The 23,734-nt window shown below is 44.2% G+C and overlaps 1 protein-coding gene across 1 annotated transcript in view; it reads left to right on the forward strand.

Moving 5' to 3' along the window:
• LAMA2 (laminin subunit alpha 2) overlaps positions 1-23,734 on the forward strand; it is a 586,660-nt gene that overhangs the window by 556,957 nt on the left and 5,969 nt on the right. Inside the window, exons 59-64 of the mRNA XM_055309905.1 lie at positions 4,672-4,784; positions 5,005-5,194; positions 7,053-7,208; positions 15,444-15,597; positions 18,433-18,563; positions 20,502-20,724. Coding sequence (XP_055165880.1) covers positions 4,672-4,784; positions 5,005-5,194; positions 7,053-7,208; positions 15,444-15,597; positions 18,433-18,563; positions 20,502-20,724 — 967 coding nt within the window. The remainder of the gene's footprint in view (positions 1-4,671; positions 4,785-5,004; positions 5,195-7,052; positions 7,209-15,443; positions 15,598-18,432; positions 18,564-20,501; positions 20,725-23,734) is intronic.

The following is a 23,734-nucleotide window of genomic DNA, read 5'->3' on the forward strand; positions in this document are numbered from 1 at the left end:
TCATTTAAAAAAATATATATATATATTCTTACGTGTGTTTTGCTTTCATAACTTTTCCTAAAAGATACATTGAAAGCGGTGGCTTTCAACCTCTGTTATTCCTCTGCAACATCACATTAAGAGCTGGTTTCTCCTCTGGGCCCCCCCCCTCCATGTTGGGGGCCGCTGAGGACGCCTACTGGGCCTTTTCCAGTGATCTGGGACCGGGGCCTGCCCGCCTACTTCCACTCATTGGCCTCGGGCGAGTGACTTGTCCTCCCTAAATGTAAAATGACCCTTTGAAAAATAAGGACGGTGCCATCTACCCAGCCAAGGATTATCATGAGGAAGTAAATTATATGCTGTATGCAAAGCACCCAGAACAGTGCCTGGCGCTCAGAAACACCCCAAAATTCTTCCATGGGAATCGTTAGCCTTTCACACTTTCAAGGGGAGAGCGAGTGCCAGGAAAGAAAGGGAGTGGTGGGTGTTCCACGTTCAACAATTGCAGACTCCAGTGGGATATGGAGGTCATAGCTCGAGTCTCGCATCATTTTCCATTCTCACCATCCCCTTCCCTTTTCACACCAGAATTTAGATTGTAAGAAGGTCGTTAAGAGCTAAGTCCTGTAGGTTAATTCCTGGTGGAGGAACCGTCCTCTGTTCTCGCAGAACCTGAAGGGGCCATCCCCTATGGTGGGTCCCCTCCCCGCCAGCATCTCACCATGAGGATGCTGTTCACCGGGCTCCAGTGCAGGTTCAGAGTATCCTGGGAAAGCCCTGCCCTGAGGACTGTGTCGGTCCCATCATTCGGACTTGCTGGGATGTCACACAGCAGAGGTCACTGTACATGTATTATCGCATTTGATAGTGTGAGAGCCCAGCTTCCCGTTACGCTTTTCTCTTGTTCCGTGTGTGGCCCACTTGGAGCTGATTAAATATTTCTACGTGCCGCATCTGTAGAGATCCCTCATGAAGATGGTGGGTGGGGCGGGGTCAGACTGTAGACGTCTATGACCACCCGCAGGTCTACACGGAGTTTGTACCGAGTCTTTATAACCAGCATGGCCGTGCGCCTTTGTATACAATGAACTGGCTGCATTTTTTTTTTTTTTTACTTGAAGCTTATTGGAAAGTTGAACTTTGAAATGTGAATGCTAAGAAGAGTGACGCAAATAGCCGTGAAGAGTCCCCGTGTCGTTAAGGGCTTTGGGGAGTTGGGGAAGAGAAGCGGGCGGAGAGGGAAAGAATAGGCCAAAAGAAAGCCATTTCTCTCGCAACTTGAGTGCTACGACTTTAAAAGCTAAGTACAGTCCATGCCAAAGGATGAATCAGGTCAACCCTGATATGCGTTTAAAGGAGAAAAAAAAACTATTTTCCATAGCACAAGGAACCTCTGTCCAGGCGTTAACGTGTAAATATTACTGCGGGTGCCCAGGACCTACCAAAGGGGCTCGTGGGCAGGGTGGTCACATAATTCACTTTCTCGATAAACAGCTTGAGTAGGGATTTTATATTTCGGAACATTAAAGTCAGTGCTGTGAAAAGTATCTCCCACTTAGTATGGGTCCGTAAAACAGAGCATCACAAAGAAGCGTGCAACTTCTCAGATGCGATTTGAGCCCCCATTTGTTAGTGGGGCTACTGACTCATGAAAGAGGAAAACGATGCAGTTTTCATGATCGTTCATCACTCGGTGCTTTCAAGAACAAAGAGGCCGGTTTTGATAAATGCAATTTGAATGTCTGCTCTGCAGCAATCTCAGTTCCAGGAGGCTGGCCTACCGACCCTGGGCTGCCCCCAGTCCGATAAGTCATTTCCAGGTGTCCGCCAACGACCAGCCGTGGGCACGGCCACCGCTGTATTCTGACCTGAAACGGAGGCGCTGAGGTGACAAAGTTTTCCCCTTTGCTAACCTGCCGCGTTATCTGACCCTGAGCGCGCCTCGGGGAGCAGGGCTCCGGCCACCGCCCTCTGCGGCTGTGCCACCGCGCCAGGCAGCAGGGTGCCGCCACCAGCACCTGCTAGCGAGGAGGAGGGAAGGAGGAGGAGGGGGAGGGGAGAGGAGAAGAGGGGGAGGAGGGGGAGCAGGAGGGGGAGGGGGAGGAGAAGGAGCAAGCTCACTGGCCCCCTACGCGCACCTCAGTACTTCAACGCGTCCCCACAAGGTGGCAGGGTTGTAACGCGTTCAGATTGATGAGTCTGTGTATTTTTTTTCCTTTTTATTATTGTTGTTTTAACACATTTCAAAGATAAGTTTTTCCAAAATAATACAGGTAAAGTATCACATCCATAAAGATGATGCCTCCTCTCAAGCTCACGTCGGCTTGGAGGAGGAAGCTGTCTTGCAACCTTCATTCTTTTTTGACGCTTCCCTGGAGGGGGCACCTGTGTGGCTCAGCTGCTTCAGCATCAGGTTCCTGATTTTGGCTCAGATTGTGATCTCAGGGCCTTGAGCCCCGTCCCCGCCCCATCTGCCACACTCATGCTCCTCCCTCGCTCACTCGGCCTAGTCTGCTTGTCCCTCTGCCTCCCCCTGCTTGCATTCTCTCTCAAATAGATAAAATCTTCAAAAAAAAAAATTGTTTAAAGCATCCTTGGAATTACCCCATGAGAAGACCCTTTCTCTTAATCCTCTTCCTTAACTTGGATTTCTGTGGGAAGCAGGTTGAAAAATAAGATGACCTTATTTGTGTGCAGACCATGAGGCACATTCTGTTCCATCTCATAAATTCCCTTTAAAATGTTAGAGGGGGAAAGGCGCTTGGGCAGCAGGAGGAGCACCCCCGGGCCTTCCGGAGGCCACAGAGCCCACCTCGGAGGGGCCCCAGGAGTAGGGCCGAGCCACCAGGGTCTGCGCCCTCCTGCGCACATCCCACACCAGGCCGGCTTGAGGACTCCCCAGGGGGAGGTGAGGCACAGCAAACATCCAGTCCCACGTGCCTTTAGCCAACGGAGAGGACAGGTCTACACTTGCCCCAGAATCAGTGCAGAGCACAGGCTGGCAAATTGGCTTCCCATTTAAATCCAAAAATACATACATATAAAAATTCTCCTCTGCCAGCACTTCTCGGTTCTCTTCCAGCTGCCAGTTTTAGAAAGGAAGGTGATGGAAGGTTTTTTTTTTAATATTTTTTATTTATTTATTAATGAGAGACCCAGAGAGAGAGGCAGAGACCCAGGCAGAGGGAGAAACAGGCTCCATTCCGGGAGCCCGACTCAGGACTCGATCCCGGAACCCCGGGGTCACGCTCTGGGCCGAAGGTGGTGCTAAACTGCGGAGCCCCCCGGGCTGCCCCCTACGGCTTCTTACGAGACCGCTCACGAAGCCCCTGCGCTCCTGTGGCAGAGGCTCCCCTCCAATGCCGAGGCGGACTCTGTGGCCTCCGGAAGGCCCGGGGGTGCGGAGCAAAGTGCAGCGAGCGTCTCGGGGCGGCAGGTGGGCCTCGGCAGGTGCTCCATGACCCATGGCCACCGCTGGACTCGGGCCTCGGGGTGTCCGTGGGCAGTGACTACAGCCTGGGGGTCACAGCTGAGCCACAAGGCCACCAAGCCCCTGGGGCCTGTCCTGCAGGGCGGGGGAGGGGGCGCCCTGGGGCCGCGTGGACAGAGAGCACGTCCCTGTTTTGCCCACCGGGGTGAGCCCTCCGTGGGCAGCAGGGCCACCGTCTGCCCCCGTGGAGCAGCGTCCTGGCAGCTCACACCCTCCCAGCCTCTCCCCTGCCAAGGCACACACAACGTGGACAAGAGACAGCGACGCCGTCCTCATCCCGGGGCCACAGCCTGGCGCTGAGGAGTCCGCTGCCCTTGCCTGGGAAGAACCTTCTGCAGCCTGTGCTTGGGGCCAGAGGCTGGGTCGTGACCTGGGTCCCCTCTGGGGCCTCGGTGCTCTACAGAGCCGAGGGTCACGCTGCCACATACGGGCCCGGTCACTGGCGGGGCCGGAGCCAAATGGAAACGCGGGGCCCCTTTTTCCAAAAAGGTGACAAGACGGTGACAGCAGAGCGCTGAGCCATGCAGGCTGGCCCGCGCAAGCTCTCCTGCCCCAGCACCAGGTCCGGGTCCCCGCACAGTGACAGCTGGCCTGGGACACGGTGGGTTCTGGTGAAAAGGTGCCGCGTTGCCCAGCAGCCGGCTCAGGGCCCGAGTGGCCCGACAAGTGTAGACACAGCCTCTTGAAAGTCGAAATGCATGGAAATCTGCTCGGGGGCGATGGTTCTGGAGAGAAAGTGATGCAGCGGGAGATGGGGGGACACGGGGGGAACACACACCCTCTACTTGTGTAGCCCGGTGGCCAGCTTGTCACCATCACCGGCCTGGCTTCTCAGAAGATGACTCTTCCCCAGGGAAGTAAACGTGGAAAGGAAATCCCAGTTTTCTCAGAAACATCCACAATTTTTTTTTCCCCATTGAGGGTAATGAAAACAGGAACGGATCAATAAATACTTGGGGGCACATCGATTTGGCAAGTCAAGGGTGCAACGTACAGGATTCCCGCTTTCGGCTTGCTCAGTCGGGAGACGCGCCATGTGGCCGAGGGCACAGATAAGCAGACGCCGTGGCTCTTGCTAAGGACCTCGAGCGGGACCACGTGCAAACATGAGGCCACAGGGGAGGAACCGTTAGGGAGCAGGATCACATCTTCAGGAGCAGAGGCCCTCAGCGCCTCTTTGTCCCCTGGGTGTTTTACAGGGTCCTTGCGTGGCAGATCCAGAGCCGGCTCTTCTGGTCGGGAGTAAGCAGTTCGGGCTTTCGAGAAACAGCCACGTTGCAATTGCGTTTGATGACACCAAAGTCAAAAACCGGTACGTGGTGCCCCGCGACACAGGGAAGGAGGGCCGCGCGAGGTCCTGAGCAGTCGCTCCTCCTGCGGCCTAAGCAGCTGCATGGAGCTCGGCCGGGGTCGGGCGCACCCGGAGAGCCGGGTCGCAGGGGCCCTCTTGCTGTCCCCCAGGGACACTCGCCCAGGGCCCGAGAGTAAGAACACGCTTGTGGTTCTCCACTTTGCACGCATCTCTTCCCCAGGCTCACGATTGAGTTTGAAGTGCGGACAGAAGCGGCATCGGGCCTGCTCTTCTACATGGCTCGGATCAACCACGCGGACTTCGCCACCGTTCAGCTGAGACATGGGTCGCCCTACTTCAGTTACGACCTGGGAAGTGGTGACACCAACACCATGATCCCCACCAAGATCAACGACGGCCAGTGGCACAAGGTAAAAGGCCCCGGGATGGTGGTGATGACGGTGGTGGCGGCATCCTCGAGGGGGACCCGGTGGCGGCAGTGCCACTGTCCCCAGGGCACCTGCTGTGCTCCCAGTGCACCTGGGCTGTGCAAATAAAGCAAATAAAGCAAGTGCCGCCTGCAAGCACCCACCCCTGGGAAGCGTAATCAGACCTGGGCAGACCCCATTCTTGCCCTGCAGCTGCGGTCCCCCAACTTCTGGGCACAAACCAGGGCCAGGGGCGTGTGTGCTACTCTCAGTGGGGAACGTGGGGCAAGGGAGCGAATTCATCTTAACACTCTACATATTCAACATAGAGGAATAATACGGGTTCGGAGATGGCCGTTTCCTCCTCTTAAGGTGCTTACACGGCCTCTCGTTTATGAAATCATATTTGACAAATTAAAAGGCGGGTAACTAACACAGACCCTGATGCTTCCTCTCCCCCCCTCCCCCATCAACCCCTTTCTGCTCTGTGGAAACCAAGAGTCTGGGAAGCTGCTAGATCATGTGCAATGTGCTCTCGGGCAGCGTCCCCACCGATAGCCGTTTGGAACAACTTTGGAAACACTGGCCTTCCACCCAGAAACTGGGCCCGGGATGGGCACCGAAGGCTCACCTGCCAGCTTGCTGCCTTCCTTGGCCGGGCTGCAGGTCACTACTGCATCGCCTGGTTAAAGTGCACACGCAGAACTGGTCTCTGCGCCTGCGGTCGCCTATTCAGCACAACTTCCCTCGCTAGACTAGTAGAATGTTTAATTTTGCGAATTTGGTATTGTGAGGTGGTGGGTTTCCTCATCAACAAACGTCGACTTGGCATATCCTACAGAAAGTCAGAGAGCCTGAAAAAATACCATAAAAAAATGCAAAGTCAATCAACTTTTTATCCTGGAAATAAGAAACGGAACCTCCATGCTTGCCTGAGAGCTCGCGAGCAGCAAGTACCGATCTTCCCGAAGGAGCAGGAACCCTCATTAACACCTATTCGCCTCTCCAGGCTAACAGAATAAACATGACACTTGAAAAATGGACCTATTGTGGGTCCACAATGCGGATGGGATTAAGAAAGAAAGTTTGCTATGAGCAGCAAAGTTAAGGAGGCGTTTAGTTTTGAAGACGCATCCCCACTGCCTCCCAAACCAGAACAGACAAGTGTAAAACGAGGTCCTGATCATTCTAATCCTGACGTAGACTCATTTTAAACCAAGCAGGGTCACCCGCTCCTTTTCCTAAACGCAGGCTCTGGGTGTTTCTTAGGCCCAAGCCAGTCTTGACACCCCTGATTTCGCTCCATCCCGAAAGATAATCCTCCCCACGGCCGAAATCTCAGCATCAGGTGGCCGTCTGTCTTCTTCGCGCCCTGTGTACCCACCAGCGGCCGTGGAAACGGCCATGCACCCTCGCATGCTGCCTTTCCTTCCATTCTGCACCACAAGTGCCTGTTGGGCAGAGGGACACAGCCTATCTGAGATCGTGGGGCACGGATCCCGCAGCCTACTTAATTCATGACAGGGGCTCCCGACTGGCGAGGATCCTGCCTACAGCAGACCTCTTGATCTATGTGTTCCCTTGCCAACCTAGAGGAAAAAAAAAAAGGCCTTAACCTAAAACTCACCCAGGACGACTTTGCACCCTTTTGGAGAAGCTGGAGTCATGGAAGAGGCAGGGGTGAGGGACACTGTAGAGATGGGTTCGATTTCCCTTCCAGGCCTCACACCTCTTAGGCCCTAAATAAGTCATTCCATTTTTTTTTTTCCCTGACAAGGATCCAAAAAGTTCTCAGGTCGTACACTCAGCCTATTGGAAATTTATCCGTGATTGGCTTTAATGAGTCATCTTCTTTTCATAGATTAAGATTATGCGAATTAAGCAAGAAGGAATTCTTTATGTAGATGATGCATCCAACAGAACCACCAGTCCCAAGAAAGCAGATATCCTGGATGTCGTGGGAATGCTGTATGTTGGCGGGCTACCCATCAACTACACCACTCGAAGAATTGGTCCGGTAAGGGTCCAATTTACTTTTTACGTGTGTGGCTTAAATAACTGCCTCAGTCCTGTATGTACGTTGAGTTACTAGTTCACACGGGCACCCGGCCACTTATAGGTGTGGCCAAGAGATCATCTTTTCTGAAAAGTGATGGGTTTTCTAGACAGATTTGACCCAGAGAGGCAATATTTCCAAACTGAGTGTGGACCCTGGACCGGACGCCCTTGGCTTAAATACCTACTTACCTGGTAACTAGCTGTGTGATCTGGACCAGGCTGCTTAATCTTTGTTTGACAAAATCCCCAATTTTGTAAAATAGGATCAGAGCACCAAACAGAAACAAGGTCACTGTAAAGATTAAGTGAGGTGATATAGCGAAGGAGCTTGGACGAGTACTAAGCATATAGAAAGCACCAGAATATAAGGAAGATGATGTCGATGGTATTGTTTCAGGGCTAGAGATTTTGCAAATATTGAGAGAGGCGGTATTTAGACTACAGTCGTCCAACACTGTACTGTGGCATTTAGGGGACAGTATGGGATCCAAAATGTAAAGTCCTCACGATTGTATGAACCAGTATTCACAAAATAATGCTTCATCAGACCATGTGTCCTGGTTTCCTTTGGAAAACATGACTTTAAGGAGTAGAAGGGATCAGTGTTTTTAGAGAGCATATTACAAAGGACCGTGTTGCATTTCTGGACCCAGAGCACATGATGGCGCAGAGCCGTCCTTCGTCACAGACGACCGGTCAGCACAGTTGCAATCTTCAGCTTTGGGCTCCCCTTGTGGGTGGGCAGTGTTGCGTTCCTTTTGTAGCTGTTGGACACGCTACCTTGGCCGATCAAAATGAGAGTGTCTGGAGTTCATCACAAGAGCGATTAACGGGTGCCCCTAAAACCAGATGAAATACAGCGGAGCAGAGAATGATTGAGTTATTTTTATGGTCCCTACACTGTAAATGCTCTGTGCGAACTTTCTAGGTCTAGGTGTATGTGCATTTTCCCAGGAAGGACTCCACCGCTTCCCTTAGGTTTTCATGAGGAAGAAGCACTAAGCCAGACTTGATTCTCTTCAGATAGAATGAGATTAGGACAGAATGTGTATATAGTGAGGTTACTACATGATTGATAAAAACATGAAGTTTTTTACAACGAACATAGGGACTAATTAAATATCTGTTTAATCGTAGAGTTGACACATGTTACATTGGTTTCACTCAACGTGTAGTTGGACAAATTTATACGTTATGCTGAGCTTGCTGCACGTTTACTACCACCGGTCACCGTACAGTATTATCACACTATCACTGACTAGATTCCCTGTGCTCTACCTTTTAATCCCTTTTATTCATTCCATACCTGCAAGTCTGTACTTGGTCCTCTTCATCCATTCTGCCCATCCCTCACCCCCAGCCCTCTGGCAACCATCAATTTGTTCTCTGTAATTTTGGGTCTGTTTCTGGTTTTTGTTTGTTCATTCAATCATTCATCCATTTGTTTGTTGTTTTTTTTAGATTTTACTTATAAGTGAAATCATATAGTATTTGTCGTCTCTACTTTATTTCGTTTAACATAATACCCTCTAGGTCCATGCTTGCCCCCCAATGGCAAGATCTCCTTCTTTTTCGTGGCTCAGTAATATTCATTGTATATAAATACCATCTTCTTTGCCCATTCATCTATAGTAGGTGTTTCCTTTATTCCCTGTCTTGGCAGCTGTAAATAATTCTCCAATAAACACAGGGGAACATGTATCTTTTCAAATGAGTGTTTTCGTTTTCTTTGGGAAAATACCCGGGAGTGGAATTACTGGATCACATGGTAGTTCTATTTTTAATTTTTTTGAGAACTTCCATACTATTTTCCACAGGGGCTGCACCAATTTACATTCCTGCCAGTAATGTGCAAGGGTTCCTTTTTCTCCACATCCTCACAGAAACTTGTTCCTTCTTGTCTCCTTGATTCTAGCCTTTCTGAGACTGTATGAGGATATCTCATTGTTTTGATTTATATTTTCCCTACTGACTAATACTGTTCAGCATCCTTTCGTGTCTGTATTTGCCATCTGTACATCTTCTATAGAAGAATATTTATATCCTCTGTCCATTTTTTTAATTGGGCTATTTTTGGTTTGAGTTGCATAAGTTCTTGATACATTTTGGATACAACCCCCTTATTAGACAGTCATTTACAGAATCTTCTCCCAACCAGTAGGTTGCCTTGTCATTTTCTTAATGGTTTCCTTTGCTGAACAAATGTGTTGTTTTTTTGTTTGTTTTGGGGTTTTTTTTGTTTTTTTGGTTTTTTTGTTTTTTTTTTTTTTTGTTTTTTTGGTGTAGTCCCAATAGTTTAATTTTGCTTTTGTTTCCCTTGCTAAGGAGACATATCTAGAAAAATGTTGCTAAGGCCAACATCAAAGAAATAACTGCCTTTGTTTTCTTCTAGGAGTCCTATGGTTTCTGGTCTTATACTTAGGTCTGTAATCCATTTTGAGTTTATTCATGTGCGTGGTACTAAGAAAGTGGTCTAGTTTCATTCTTTTACATGGAGCTGCCCAGCTTTCCCAGCACCATTTAAGAGACAGTCTTTTCCCCATGGTATATTCTTACATCGTTTGTTGTAGATTAAACGATCATGTAAGTGTGGGTTTATTTCCGGGATCTCTATTCTGTTCCATTGATCTACATGTCTCTTTTTGTGCCAGTCTCATACTGTTTGGATTAACTAAAGCTTTGTAGCATCCTTGAAGTCTAGAACTGCGATATCTCTAGCTTTGTTCTTCCTTCTTAAGAATGCTCTGGCTCTTTAGGGTCTTTTATGATCCCATATGGTACATTTTAGTATTATTTGTCATAGTTTTGTGAAAAATGCTCCTGGTATTTTGACAGGGGTTGCACTGAATCTGTAGATTGCTTTAACAATATTCATTTACCAATACTAATTCTTCCATCCATGAGCGTGGAATCTCTTTCTGTTTGTTTGTGCCATCTTCAGTTTCTTTCATCGGTGCATTACAGTTTTTAGAGTACAGCTCTTCTACCCCCTCCATTAAGTTTATTCCGTGGTATTTTATTCTTTTTGGTGCAATCATAAGTGGAATTGTTTTCTAAATTCTCTTTCTGCTACTTTGTTAACAGTACATAGAAATGCAATCGATCTCTGGGTATTAATTTTGTATCCTGCAATTTTACTGAATTCATTTCTTCTGGTGGAGTCCTTAAGGTTTTTCTATGTATGTTACATCATTTGCAAATAATGACAGTTTAACTTCTTCCTTACCAATTGAGACATCTTTTATTTCTTGTCTGATTACTGTGGCTAGAATTTTCAGTACTATGTCGAATAAAAGTGTCAAGAGTGGGAGCACCTGGGTGGCTCAGTCGGTTAAGTGTCTGCCTTCAGCTCAGGTCTTGATCCCAAGGTCTTGGGATTGATCCCCACATCAGACTCTCTGCTTGGCAGGGAGTCGGTTTCTCCCTCTCCCTCTGCCTGCTGCTCTGCTTGTGCTCTCTCTCTCTCTGTCAAGTAGGTGAATAAAACCTTTTTTTTTTTTAAGTGTCAAGAGTGGACATCCTTGTCATATTCCTGATCTTAGAAGAAAGCTCTCAGTTTTTCACCATTATGTATATTGTTAGCTCCAGGTTTTTCAGATATGGCCTTTACTATGTTCCCTCTAAACCCCACCTTTTTTTGACAGTTTTTATTGACAGATGTTGAATTTTACCGAATTTTTTTTCTGCGTCTGTTGAGAGGATTATATTATTTCTATTTTCCACTGTGTTAAATGTGATGTATACTGTTGATTTTTTAATATTGGGCCATTCTTGCATCCCCAGAATAAGTCCTACTTGACTGTATTTTCCATATATTACGGAATGTGGTTTGTTAATATCTTGTTAAGGATTATTTTTGCATTTATGTTCATCAGAGATATTGGCCTATAGTTCTCTTTTTGTGTGATATCTTTGTCTGGCTTGGGTATCAAGGTAATGCTGGCCTCAGAGAATGCATTTGAAAGCTTTCCTTCCTCTTCTACTTTTTTTAGAATACTTTGAGGAGAATAGGTATTCACTCTTCTTTAAATGTTTCATAGAATTCACCTGTGAAGCTATCTGGTCTAAGACTTTTGTTTGTTGGTAGTTTTCTGATTGCACATTAAATTTTCTTACTAGCAATTTGTCTCTCCAGATTTTCTATTTCCTCTTAATTCAGTTTCGGAATATTGTACATTTCTAGATATTTATCCATTTCTCTAGATTATATGCCAACTTGTTGGCATATAATTTTTCATAGTACTCTCTTATAATCCTTTGTATTTCTGTGGCGTCAATTGTTCTCTTTCATTTTTTATTTTTTTTTAATTTTTACTTATTTATGATAGCCACAGAGAGAGAAAGAGAGAGAGAGAGGCAGAGACACAGGCAGAGGGAGAAGCAGGCTCCATGCACCGGGAGCCCAACGTGGGATTCGATCCCGGGTCTCCAGGATCGTGCCCTGGGCCAAAGGCAGGCGCCAAACCACTGCGCCACCCAGGGATCCCCTCATTTTTTATTTTATTTGGGTCCTATCATTTTCTTTTTTTGATGAGTCCAGCTAAAGGTTTATCAGTTTTGCTTATCTTTTGAAAGAACTAGCTCTTGGTTTTATTGCTCTTTTCTATTGTCTCATTTATTTCTGCTCAGATCTTTATTATTTCCTTTCTTCTATTCACATTTGTTCTTGTTTGTTCTTTTTCTAGTTCCTTTATGTGTAAAGTTAGATTGTTTACTTAAGATTTTTCTTGTTTCTTGATGTGGGCCTATGAATTGTTATAAATTTCCCCCTTTGCACCAATTTCTCTGTGTGCATTGTGTTTTCATTTTCATCTGTCTCCATGTATTTTTTAATTTCTTCTGTGACTCATTGGTTGTTTAGTAGCATGCTGTTTAGCAACCACATTTGTATTTTTTCCAGTTTTTTTCTTGTGACTGATTCTTAGTTTTATACCAGGTAGCCAGAAGAGATGCATATGATCTCAGTCTTCTTCAATTTATTCAGTCATATTTCATGGCCTAACTTGGGATCTACACTGGAGTATATTCCATGTGTGCTTAAAAAGAATGTGTATTCTATTATTTTGAGGTGCAATGTCCTTCTGGCCTAGTGTGTCATTCAAAGAAACTATTTTCCTATTGATTTTCATCTTGGATGATGTATTCATTGATGTAAGTGGGGCATGTATTGCTGTCAGTTTCTCCTCTTAGGTCTGCTAATATCTGCTTTATGTACTCAGGTGCTGTGGTGTTGGGCACATTGATATTTACAAGTGTTATATCCTTTTGTTGGTTGATCCCTTATCATTGTGTAATGCCCTTCTTTGTCTCCTGTTACAGTCTTTGTTTTAAAGTCTATTTTGTCTAATATAGATACTGCTACCCTGGGTTTTTCTTCTCTTCCATTTGCACTCTATAGCTCTTTCCATCCCTTCACTTTCAGTCTATGAGTGTCTTTAGGTCTGAAGTGAGTATTTTTGATGTAGCAGATAGATGGGTCTTGTTTTTGTAGCCATTCTACCACTCAGTGTCTTTAGATTGGAGCATTTAGAGCATTTATGTTTAACGTAATTATTGATAAGTATGTACTTAATACCATTTTTTTAATTGCTTCCTGGTTGTTTTGGTAGTTCTCTGTTCTGTTCTTTTGCTCTCCTTGTGGTTGATGACTCTTTGTTGTGTCATAGTTGGCTTGCTTTTTCTTCATCTCTCGTGTATCTATTATATGTTTGGAGTTTGTGGTTACCATGAGGTTCACATGTAACATCTAAGTACATAGCAGTCTCTGTTGATCACCATTTAAATTCAAATACTTTCTAAAAGAACATATGTACTTTTAAATTCAAATACTTTCTAAAAGAACGTATGTAAAGAACGTATGTACCCTCCTCCACATTTTATGTATATGTTATCATATTTTACATCTTTTTATTCATGGTTTTCTTACATCTAATTATGGCCTTGCCCATTTAAAGAAGTCCCTTTAACCTTTCTTGTAAAGCCACTTCAGTGATGATGAACTCCTTTATCTCTCCTTCAATTCTGAATGATAACCTTACTGTGTTGGATATTATTGGTTGTAAGTTTTCTTTTTCTTTCCACACTGTGGATATATCATGCCCCTTTCTGCTGTCTTACAAAGTTTCTGCTACAGAATCAGTAGATAGCTTTACAGGGTTTTGCTAGTCATAATTTCGCTTCTGTCTTGTCATTGTTAAAAATCCTCCCTTTATCTTTAATCTTTAGCATTTTAATTATTATGTGTCACTGTGTAGACCTCCATGGGCTCATCTTGTTTAGAACTATCTGCGCTTCTAGAACCTGGAAGTCAGTTTCCTTTCCTAGGTCATGAAAAGTTTTCTACAATCTCCTATCACACAAGTGTTTATTTGCTTACTGTTGTCCAAGAGCCTCATTTTTTAAGAATTCTTTTTCCTTTCTTCTGCTCAGCTTGGATGCTTTCCATTACCATCTTCCCGGCTACCGATCTGTTCTTCTGCATCTGCTAATCTACTGTTGAGCCCTCTAGTGTATTTTTTCATTTCAGTTACTGTAGTCTTCAAAACGGATTTGGTCCTTTTTATATCTTCTCTTTGTTGAAGTTTTCACTGAGTTCTTTCACTCTTCAGTCTAGGAGTATCTTTACAGTCATGATTTTAAAATCTTTATTAGGCATTTCGCCTATCTCTGTTTCATTTAGTTCTTTTTCTGAAGTTTTGTCTTGTTCTTTTGTTTGGAATGTATTTCTCAATCTCCCCATTTTGCTTGATTTTCTGTATTTTGGAACAGCTACTTCTGAATTTTAAGAAGTGGTCTTATGTATGGTCATCCTCTGTGCAGACTGCATGTGCCTGGTGACACTTGCTGGCTGGCATGGGCTGGGGGTCATAGGGCACTCCGTGCTGGGGCTGCTCTGGTGAGATGGCTGGAGATGAACTGGGCATGTGCTGAGTGGTCCTGAAGGTCCCTGCAGAAAGGGTACTCTGATAGGACAGCTGAAGCACAGGTATGTACAGTTCAGGAGTTCCAAGGGCTCTCCACACAGAGGGCACCCTTGCAGGACAGCTGAAGTGGGTAGAAGCTGGGACTCTTCTTGCAGACGATGCCCTCCTGAGAGCTAAACTGGAATGCAGGCTGGACAGTTCTGGGGTGCTCCCCATAGGGGGTACCCTCATGGGACAACTGGAATGGAGGCAGGGCCCTGGAGGTTCCTGGGGCACTCAGTGCAGGGAGCATCCTGGTGGTGCTCAGTCACTCATCAGTCAGGAGGATTTGGAGTGCTCTGCATCAGGGTCACCCTGGCGTGCCATCTAGAGCTGAAGAATGCAGGCCTGGGGTGTTCCAGCATGCTTTGCTCATGTGTCACCTTGGTATGATGGCTGGAGCCATAGGGAGCATGACCCAGGGTGGCTCAGTGTGTACCACCCTGGGGTCACCCTGGTGGGGCAGTTGGGGCTGATGTGAACTAGGGGCCTGGGCTTACTGAGGCAATAGCTCAGCAAAGGCACCTGGACCCTGCTGCGGTCCATGCGATCAAGGTGAATCAGGTCATGGCTCCCACCGGCCCATCTGACTCACAGAGTTCCAGCAGCTCCCTGCCGTTTAGCAGGGTTCTGGGCCTGAACCTTTCATGTATTTTCTATACCAGACACATCTGCCCTTGGTGCCTCTACTGTCCCTACACGTGGCTGTTCATAGTGTTGGGGGCAGAGGTTCCCACCGTTGCCTTGTCTCTTACTGTTCTCTTTATCTTTTGTTGTGCTGTTCAGTCACCCTTCAATTCTTCTTCAGGAGGAATTGCTTTATAAACAGGTATAGATTTGGTGTGCGATGGAGATGAGTTCGGGACCTTCCTTCCATCACCATCTTGGACCAGAACATACCTAAGGAACTCATTAAAGATCATGATGTTCATCTGGAGCATGTGGTTTCTGCAAAACCAGTGGTTCCCCCCCCCCCAAGACACAGTGTACACTATTCACACTATCAGAGCAGGCTAGGTACAGGCTACAGGCATCCTTGTTGAAAAGCCCCATGCAGGATGCTCCGCACCCACTGTGTGAAGCCTGGTGTGATAGGAGGTCGTGGGCTGTCTTAAGACGACTGGGTGATGATTACAAGCACAGAGCATCCCCACAAATCACGAATTCCATATCAAGGCAAAATTCTGGTAAACCCTGATATTTGATTTTTTTTTTCTGACCTGAATATGTAGGTGACCTACAGCATTGAAGGCTGCATCAGGAATTTTCAGATGGCGGAGGCCCCCGCCGATCTTGAACAGCCAACCTCCAGCTTCCACGTTGGAACGTGTTTTGCTCATGCTCAGAGAGGAACATATTTTGATGGAACAGGTTTTGCCAAAGCAGGTGAGGCACACCCACTTTTTTCTTGTTGAATATTAACAGGTACAGACATTAACTTCTTGCTGTTATTGGAAAATAAAAGTCCTGGATTTCTTAAATTAGTTTACTTAAACTAGAAATAAAAATGTATAGAAGTAATACCACAAACTTCAAAGATTAATGTACCTGATTCTGAGGCAAACGAATAGAAAAAATAAAGTAAAAGGCTATTTGGAGAGCTTATTCCATCTCCTTCCCTAAAGATCAATAACAACAAAATGAATTTAATTCTACAAGAAGGGCCATATGTTGGGGCACCCGGGGGGCTCAGTCATTCCTTCGGCTCAGGTCGTGATCTCAGGGTCCTGGGACCAAGCTCCGCGTCGGGCTCCCTGCTCAGCCGAGGGTCTACTTCTCTCTGCCCCCCATTCGAGGTCTCACTCTCTCTCTAATAAATTAATTAATTAAATTTTTTTAAAAAAGCCCGTATGTTTATGCACATAATTGATCTACTTTCCAGTTTTCCTTGTGTACCTTTCTGGAGATGAGGTAGCATTTTTCTTTCTTCTCCTCTTCAATTCCTTGCAAGGCTTCATGCCACGACCTCCCACACATTCACCCAGTGCACACATCCCGGCACCTGTTTCTCATCGATGGTGATGTTGAGTAGCAGTTCCCTGACCTCACGCATGTGCACCTTCCCAGTGAACATCTCCAGAGCAGGCCTGGTTCACATTTTCTTTCCAAATGTACGATTTGGAAAGAAAAATATAAAGTATCTTCTATATAATAACAAGAATAGACATTATCATACCTTGAGACGGACTGTTCAGGCCTTTCTGCCCAGGCTCTCTGGTTCTGGATCAAACTGGACCAGAAACTTAGCCACGTCCCCAGCTGCCCACAAGTCCTGCCAGCCCCTCCGGAGGCTGCAGTAACTGTTAGTTTTTTAAGTCTCTCGTAGTGTTAAGTTATAGTGAATACTGCTACAGCAATTTCTAATTTTTAAGAATTGAGTAATGGTGTAGAACACTAATTCATAATCACTCTAATTGTAATCTGAATAAAGTGTAACATTGTGTAGCCTTTTTGTATAAAATAGACAAATAGAAATGGTCCAATTAGTTTCCTTTTTAATATGCTTAAAATAAGCAGGTGGATCTATTTCATGTTTTGATCAAAAACTTTATTTGGGATATGTATGGGTAGGGTAAATCAGTAAGAGGTGTTATTTGGAACCTTGTTTTGAACAGTTTACCATTTGCCTTTTATCCCAAAGTTGTTGTAACCTGCTGTGATACGATGCTTCAAGAGAAAATGCGGTTATAAAAATGGTTCAGAATTAAACTTAATTCATTTGAAAAAAAAAAAAGGAGGCTGTAATACAGTCTACACAATACATGGACACTTACAGGAGGTCACGTTGCTGGAAACACACAGCTTCATTTAAACCTTTTACATCTTTGTCCTTAAAAACTTTTCAGCCATCAGATCACCGTGGCTTTTGCTGGTCACCTCTGTCTTCAGCTGAACTGCTTCATGTTGTTCTTTTTAATGATTGTATTTATTTATTCCTGAGAGACACACAGAGAGAGGCAGAGACCCAGGCAGAGGGAGAAGCAGGCTCCCTACGGGGAGCCCGATGTGGAACTCGATCCCAGTACCCCAGGATCACACCCTGGGCTGAAGGCAGACGCTCAGACCCTGAGCCCCCCAGGGGCCCCCATGTTGTTACTTTCTCCTCCTTACCTCTCCCTTTCAGAGACAAAAACACGCACTTTCTGTTTTATTTTGCAGAACAATTCAGCTTCTTTTTCTCTTAAAATCTGCTCCAAACCCACCTTTGCACATCCAAACCCACCAAGGTTCTCTGTAGAACAAGAAGTTTTTCACATTACAGATACTACCGTTCATTGGAGACAATCGCAGTTACACAGAGCATTTATTTCTTGCCTAGTAAATAGAAGACATGCAGAAAATTTCCATGAGTTCTTCCCTAATATTCCATGCCACTGATTCGTGATCTAACCCACTCTTAACAAATGGCTTTGTTTCTGAGAGGCATATCTTAAATACTCCCTAAAAGATTAAATAAATCAATGTACCCAATATAAGAAATTATAGAAGAAACCTCCCTGGATGAACTGGGAAAATCTGTTTATGTCCCAGGATCTTTTCCTTCGAAATTGCACTTGCAATTCCTTTCTTTATTAATAAAATGGGAACTTCTGAACCCTTTCAGATCACTGTGGCACAATAATTTTCGAGTGGCCTCGTAAAATCTTACTGAATAATCACTGAAATGCTTGACTTAATCCAACAGTAAGAATTCCAACACAACTATACATTGCTGTGAGATTCTTTGAGTTAATCTCTGTGTGTGTTTTTTCATCCATTTATTTATTCAACAACTATTTATTAAACCTCCCTGGGTGCCAGATATTTTGGTAGGTGCTGGAATAAAATTTTCCTCACAGAACTTACATGCTAGGAGGGAAGGTGACCAAAAAATAAGCAAAAACTATGAAGTGTGTTATATGATACACACATATATGATATATGATATGTTGGAAGTATAGGCCAGATATTTTGGTAGGTGCTGGAATAAAATTTTCCTCACAGAACTTACATGCTAGGAGGGAAGGCGACCAAAAAATAAGCAAAAACTATGAAGTGTGTTATATGATACACACATATATGATATATGATATGTTGGAAGTATAGGCCATAAGAGAGTCTGGAACTTATTATAACTGATTAATATCTGAGCTGAAATCTAAATCAATTGCTCTGTACAAATTTGAATTCACAATCCCTCAGCTCTAATCTATAATTCTTAAAAAAATCTTCATTTTACAGTTGGTGGGTTCAAGGTGGGATTGGACCTTCTTGTAGAATTTGAATTTCGCACAACTAGAACCACTGGAGTTCTCCTGGGAATCAGCAGCCAGAAAATGGATGGAATGGGTATTGAAATGATTGATGAAAAGGTGAGTGCCAGCTGTCTAAATACTTCAGATTGCCTCATGTTGTCCATACGTAAGAACTGCTGTTGTGAAGCCATGCCGATACTGTGTTGGGAGAAACTAGATTGCATCTTTTCATCCTTCTAGATTGTCTCTACTGTGTGTTTTCAGCACAATTACTCTGTGGGACCAGGGTAAACTTTAAATGTGCTGATTCTACAGTCAGCCAATTGTATTGACAAAGGATGGGCCAAATGGTTTTAGATCTCAAGCTCTTACTGTGTTGCTAAAAGTACACCGATATTCTCTCTTTGTGAATACACTGTATGTAAAACTATAGATCCCAATGGAAAAAGAGGAGGGGGGCCTGGACTGTCTAAACTCAGCCTTTGCCTCTTCTCACACAGTAGGCACTTCTCCGAAGTCAAGGTGGCTAGCTAACATGTCAGTTCTAGATGTTGATTTAAAAACATCCTGCTACCATTTCCAAAAAAAGTGCCGATTCATAATAAATTTATATTAGTATAATAAATTGTGTCCGTTGGCTTACCATGGACAAGCTAATTCTAAACACCCATCAAGTCCCTGCCTGCCCAGGAGCAGCATCCTGCACTGAGATGACCCGTGAATAGCCTGTGAATTACAGGCAGCAGGGAAAGAGGCAGGCAAAGCAAGAAGTTACCCAGGTTTTCCCTCTGGCTTTTCAGTAGGAATCCCGCTCCATCTCTGGGCCTGTGTCCGCTCTACGGTGCTGTGGCCTCCCAAGGGGGAAGACCACGTAGTGACCTCAAATATGCTTTCTGTTGCCTCATCTCTCCCTCCGGCCTTCAAACCATCACCAAAGGCAATGAAGCAAAAAGCTCCAGGAGTACGGAAGCAAAAGGGGGAAACAGATCGGCAGCAGCTCATGGCTTTGCCGCGTTTTCAGACACATTCACTACACAGCGTCAGAGTCAGCCTCGCCCCATCACCTGCGAATAACCACTACTATCAGTTTGCTGAGGATCAAGTTCCATTACAATGCATTGTATTTCTCCCCAAGTCCTGTTCTTACAAACTCCACCCAATATAGTAAAATCTTAGTACTCACATCACCATTTAGTTTACAAACTTTTTACCTATTGCAGTGTTTCATCTTCTTTTCAAAACCCCTACGTCTCTCCTATTCCCTTGTCAAATGTGTTGCCAGACTGACTGTTTTTAATGTTTCAATATGTTTCTTTCCTTCATCAGCTTCAAAAAGAACTCTGTCATCTCAAATTTCAGGGACTGTTCCATGTTACTGAAAACAGATTTTTCTCATTTAGACATGAACTTCCAATCTAAGTTCTTCATTGTTAAGAATTTAACTGGCCTTCTGGCTCAAAGTCTTTGGCACCTGTGACACATCAAGCCTGCCCAAGAAAGTAATTTATGTTATTCTCCATCCTGCATATAAAATGGAATCCATGAAGGAAAAAAAAAAAGAATACATACAATTAAAATATCAAAAGCTTACATTTAAAAAAAAACAATAATCCTCTAAAATGAATTTGTGAATCGAATTAATGAATCACTCTAAACATCTTTTAAGAAATTTTATAGGGTTCACTAAGGACTCTCACACTCTATAAAGATCCATGCTAGGATTTGTCCCGGTGTATATGAGGTACCTTTTTGGTCAGCCAGCCTCAAAATATATATCGCATTTTCTGAACACGGAATTATTACTAGTTTCACACACCTTGTCTCTTGCTCCCAACAATGCCCAGAAGCAAAGAACATACTTTGTGACTCCTGGTTATTAAATTTGTATTTTAATTTCTGCAAACTCTTTTTAATTTTTAAAATGCCCCAGATATGTTCATTTCTAAACCATTCCAGCTGATGCCCTTCCTACAAACATACATTTTTTGCTATGTGAACCATCATGATACCTGTCTAATGAAACCATCTGTGACTGTTCCACTTCCTACTTTCTAGCTTATGTTTCATGTGGACAATGGTGCCGGCCGATTCACTGCTGTCTATGATGCTGGGATCCCGGGGCATCTGTGTGACGGACAGTGGCATAAAGTCACAGCCAACAAGATCAAACACCGCATTGAGCTGACAGTAGATGGGAAGCAGGTGGAAGCCCAGAGCCCAAACCAAGCATCCACATCAGCTGATACAAATGACCCTGTGTTTGTTGGAGGTTTCCCAGGTGAGACTTATCTACTCCATAAGAATTTCTTTGTTGTTAGTGTATTTAAATTTATTTGTATAACTATGTCCATGAATGTGTGCATAAGTATACTTCCTAGCTTTAACATTTACTCCCATAAATAGCACCTTATCTGAAACTTACAGTGTGTAAAATGAGCATATTACTTATATAAACCAACTGGGACCGAACTTTACAGGGTAGCCCCCAAAGTTTCATTCATGGGGAGATGGAGGCTAGAGGAAATGAATTTGGCTTATAAAAGATATGAGGCATTTAACAGCAATGAAGGCCAGCATTGGTGTTCTTTCTGATTTTTTGAAAATTAATATACCAGAGGAATCATAAAATGTAATGGAACTTATTTCCTCAAGTTCTGGAAATCATTGGGTTAAACAAGCCAATTTCCCCCTTAGGTTATTATGGAGTTTATATTTATATTACAAAGAAACCCAAGCAATAAATCTGCATTCAGAATCCCTGTCCAGCACATTAAGTGTAGCACGTAAACCACAGTTACCTAAAGTGCCCATAAACGAGAGTGCCCAACTTGATGAGAAATAGCCCAACTGCCTCTTTATAAATACTGTAATAACACACACTTGGAATGGTCTTTCAGTATGTTGGCAAGAGAAACTGTCATTCCCATTTATGTAAAGCTCCTCTGCTTAACAAAACAAGCAAAATATATATTCAGCAGTGGTTAATGGAGGAAAACATATAGGAGCAATGAGGACCAATTCACAGCTCCTCTTTCCAAAGTTGCTCCTGAGTTTGAAAAGGACCTATTTCTGCTTCAATCAGGATAACCCCCAAGATGCTCTGGAGATATCCTATTTCCCCACTCACAGTCTATGAAATGAGATCATAGCTAGCACCTCCTAGGCCTGCTGAAAGAATGGAGTCTCCTTAACAACAACAACAAAAATTTTGTGTGAGTTTTTAACCAGCCTAATCTTTTAAGATGTATTTTTACAATGTAAAAAAGTAAAGTCACCATTAAACGTCCATGCCCTAATTCAGTAAAGTATTTGATCAATTGAATTCTTTCACTAAATTCCATAATATAACACTGCTGTAAATTTGTTCATTCCAAACCAAATTCCTATCTTAAAATGTATCATTCTACATGACTCCAAATTTCGGGATATATAACAATAGAAATGCTACAAGTTTAATTGTCAGCAAGGCTAAGAACAAAATCACAAACTTTACTTAAAACAGCCTTCCAATTTAACCTCAAGGTAACAGCTGACTTGAAAACATGCTCTTCGAACACTTTCAGGGAAGATGGCAGAGAGGACTCTAAGCTCACCTCCTCCCAAAGACACAACTAGATAACACACTCATCAGTGTAAATAACCCAGAAAATGACCTGAAGACAGGAAGAAAAAACTCCACAACTAAATGTAGAGGAGAGGGTAGGAAGGGCTCAGATGCAGTGAGGAGCTAAAGGACCACAGGCCATTGACAGAAATGAAACAGCCAGGGGTGTGGAAAGAGGAGAGAAATAGACAATCATAATGGGATCAGAATGCATGCGGAAGACAGGTCTCTATAACCTGGCTTTGAAAAGCAGAGGGGCCAAATTTGGGAGTTCTTACAACCAGTAGGACTTAAAGCCTAGAACATTAAAAATCAGTAGACTTGGCTCTAAGAGAGCCAGAATGATGATAAGAAACTGTGTCCCCATCTGTAAAGACAGCACAACAAACAGCCTGTGGACAAACAGCAGAGAAGCACAATTTGAAAAATACCTGGGGCATATAGGAGGGAGTTAATTACTGTCCCAGAGAGACAGAGATTCCTAGGAGACTCCTCCAGGAGCAAAGAAGCCAGCAACTACTGTTTCCCTCCTCTACCTCCCAGCACAATCACATGGTCACCTGCAGGAACCAGTGCAGTCCCAACATTCATTACCTGACTTGCTTACACCAAGCCCCACCCCCTCCAGCTTGGCCCACTCTAGTCCTGACTGTGCACAGAAGACCAGCACAAACCTTCCCAACACTGCATCTCCCAACCTTGTGCTTTGGAGGGTCTCTATTCCAGTAGCAGCAGCTGGTCATCTCTCACAGACAGCATGTGCACCTTGTTAAAACTGTGCATGCTGCTCATGTGCATTTTGCAGATTGGCCTGGTCTCAGTGACAGAGGCACAATCCTTCTGGCAGATGACCAGCTCTACCTTGTAAAAAGTGCACACCCACTCACTACTTTTAAGAGCAAGAGACTTTAACACAGAGAACCAAATGCATAGAGTTAGACAAAATGAGGAAACAGAGGAAAATGTCCCAAGTAAAAGAACAGGACAAAATTATAGCAAGAGAACTAAGCAAATCATAGCTAAATATGCCTGATAGAGAATTTAAAGTAATGATCATAAAGATACTCATTGGCCTTGAGAAAAGAGTGGAAAAGAGTAGAGAACATCAATAAGACTCTTAACAAAAAGATAAAAAAAAAGAACCAATCAGACATGAGGAACACAACAATTGAAACTAAAAATAAACTAGATGAAATAAATAGCAGATTAGAGGAAGCAGAAGAACAAATCAGTAACCTGGAGTACAGAGTAATGGAAAATAATCAACCTGAGCGGAGGAGAGGGAAAAAAATTATGCAAAAGAAGAACAGACTTGGAGAACCCAGTGACTCCATCAAGTGTAATGATATTCACATTATAGGGATCCCAGAAGAATAGAGAGAAAATGAGGCAGAACATTTATTTGAAGAAATACTAGCTGAAAACGTCCCGAGACTGGGGAACGAAACAGAAATTCAGATCCAGGAGACACAAAGATCCCAAACAAAATCAACCAAAGGAGTTCACATCAAAACACACAGTAATCAAAATGGCAAAAAGTAGTGATACAAAAAGAAATTTAAAATCACTGTGAGAAAAGAACACAGTTACATACAAGGGAAACCCATTAGGCTCTCAACAAATTTTTCAGCAGGAACTTGGCAAGCCAGAAGGTAGAGAATAATATATTCAAAGTGCTAAAAGG

Source organism: Nyctereutes procyonoides, unplaced genomic scaffold, assembly GCF_905146905.1.
Source record: "Nyctereutes procyonoides isolate TBG_1078 unplaced genomic scaffold, NYPRO_anot_genome, whole genome shotgun sequence".
NCBI lineage: Eukaryota > Metazoa > Chordata > Mammalia > Carnivora > Canidae > Nyctereutes > Nyctereutes procyonoides.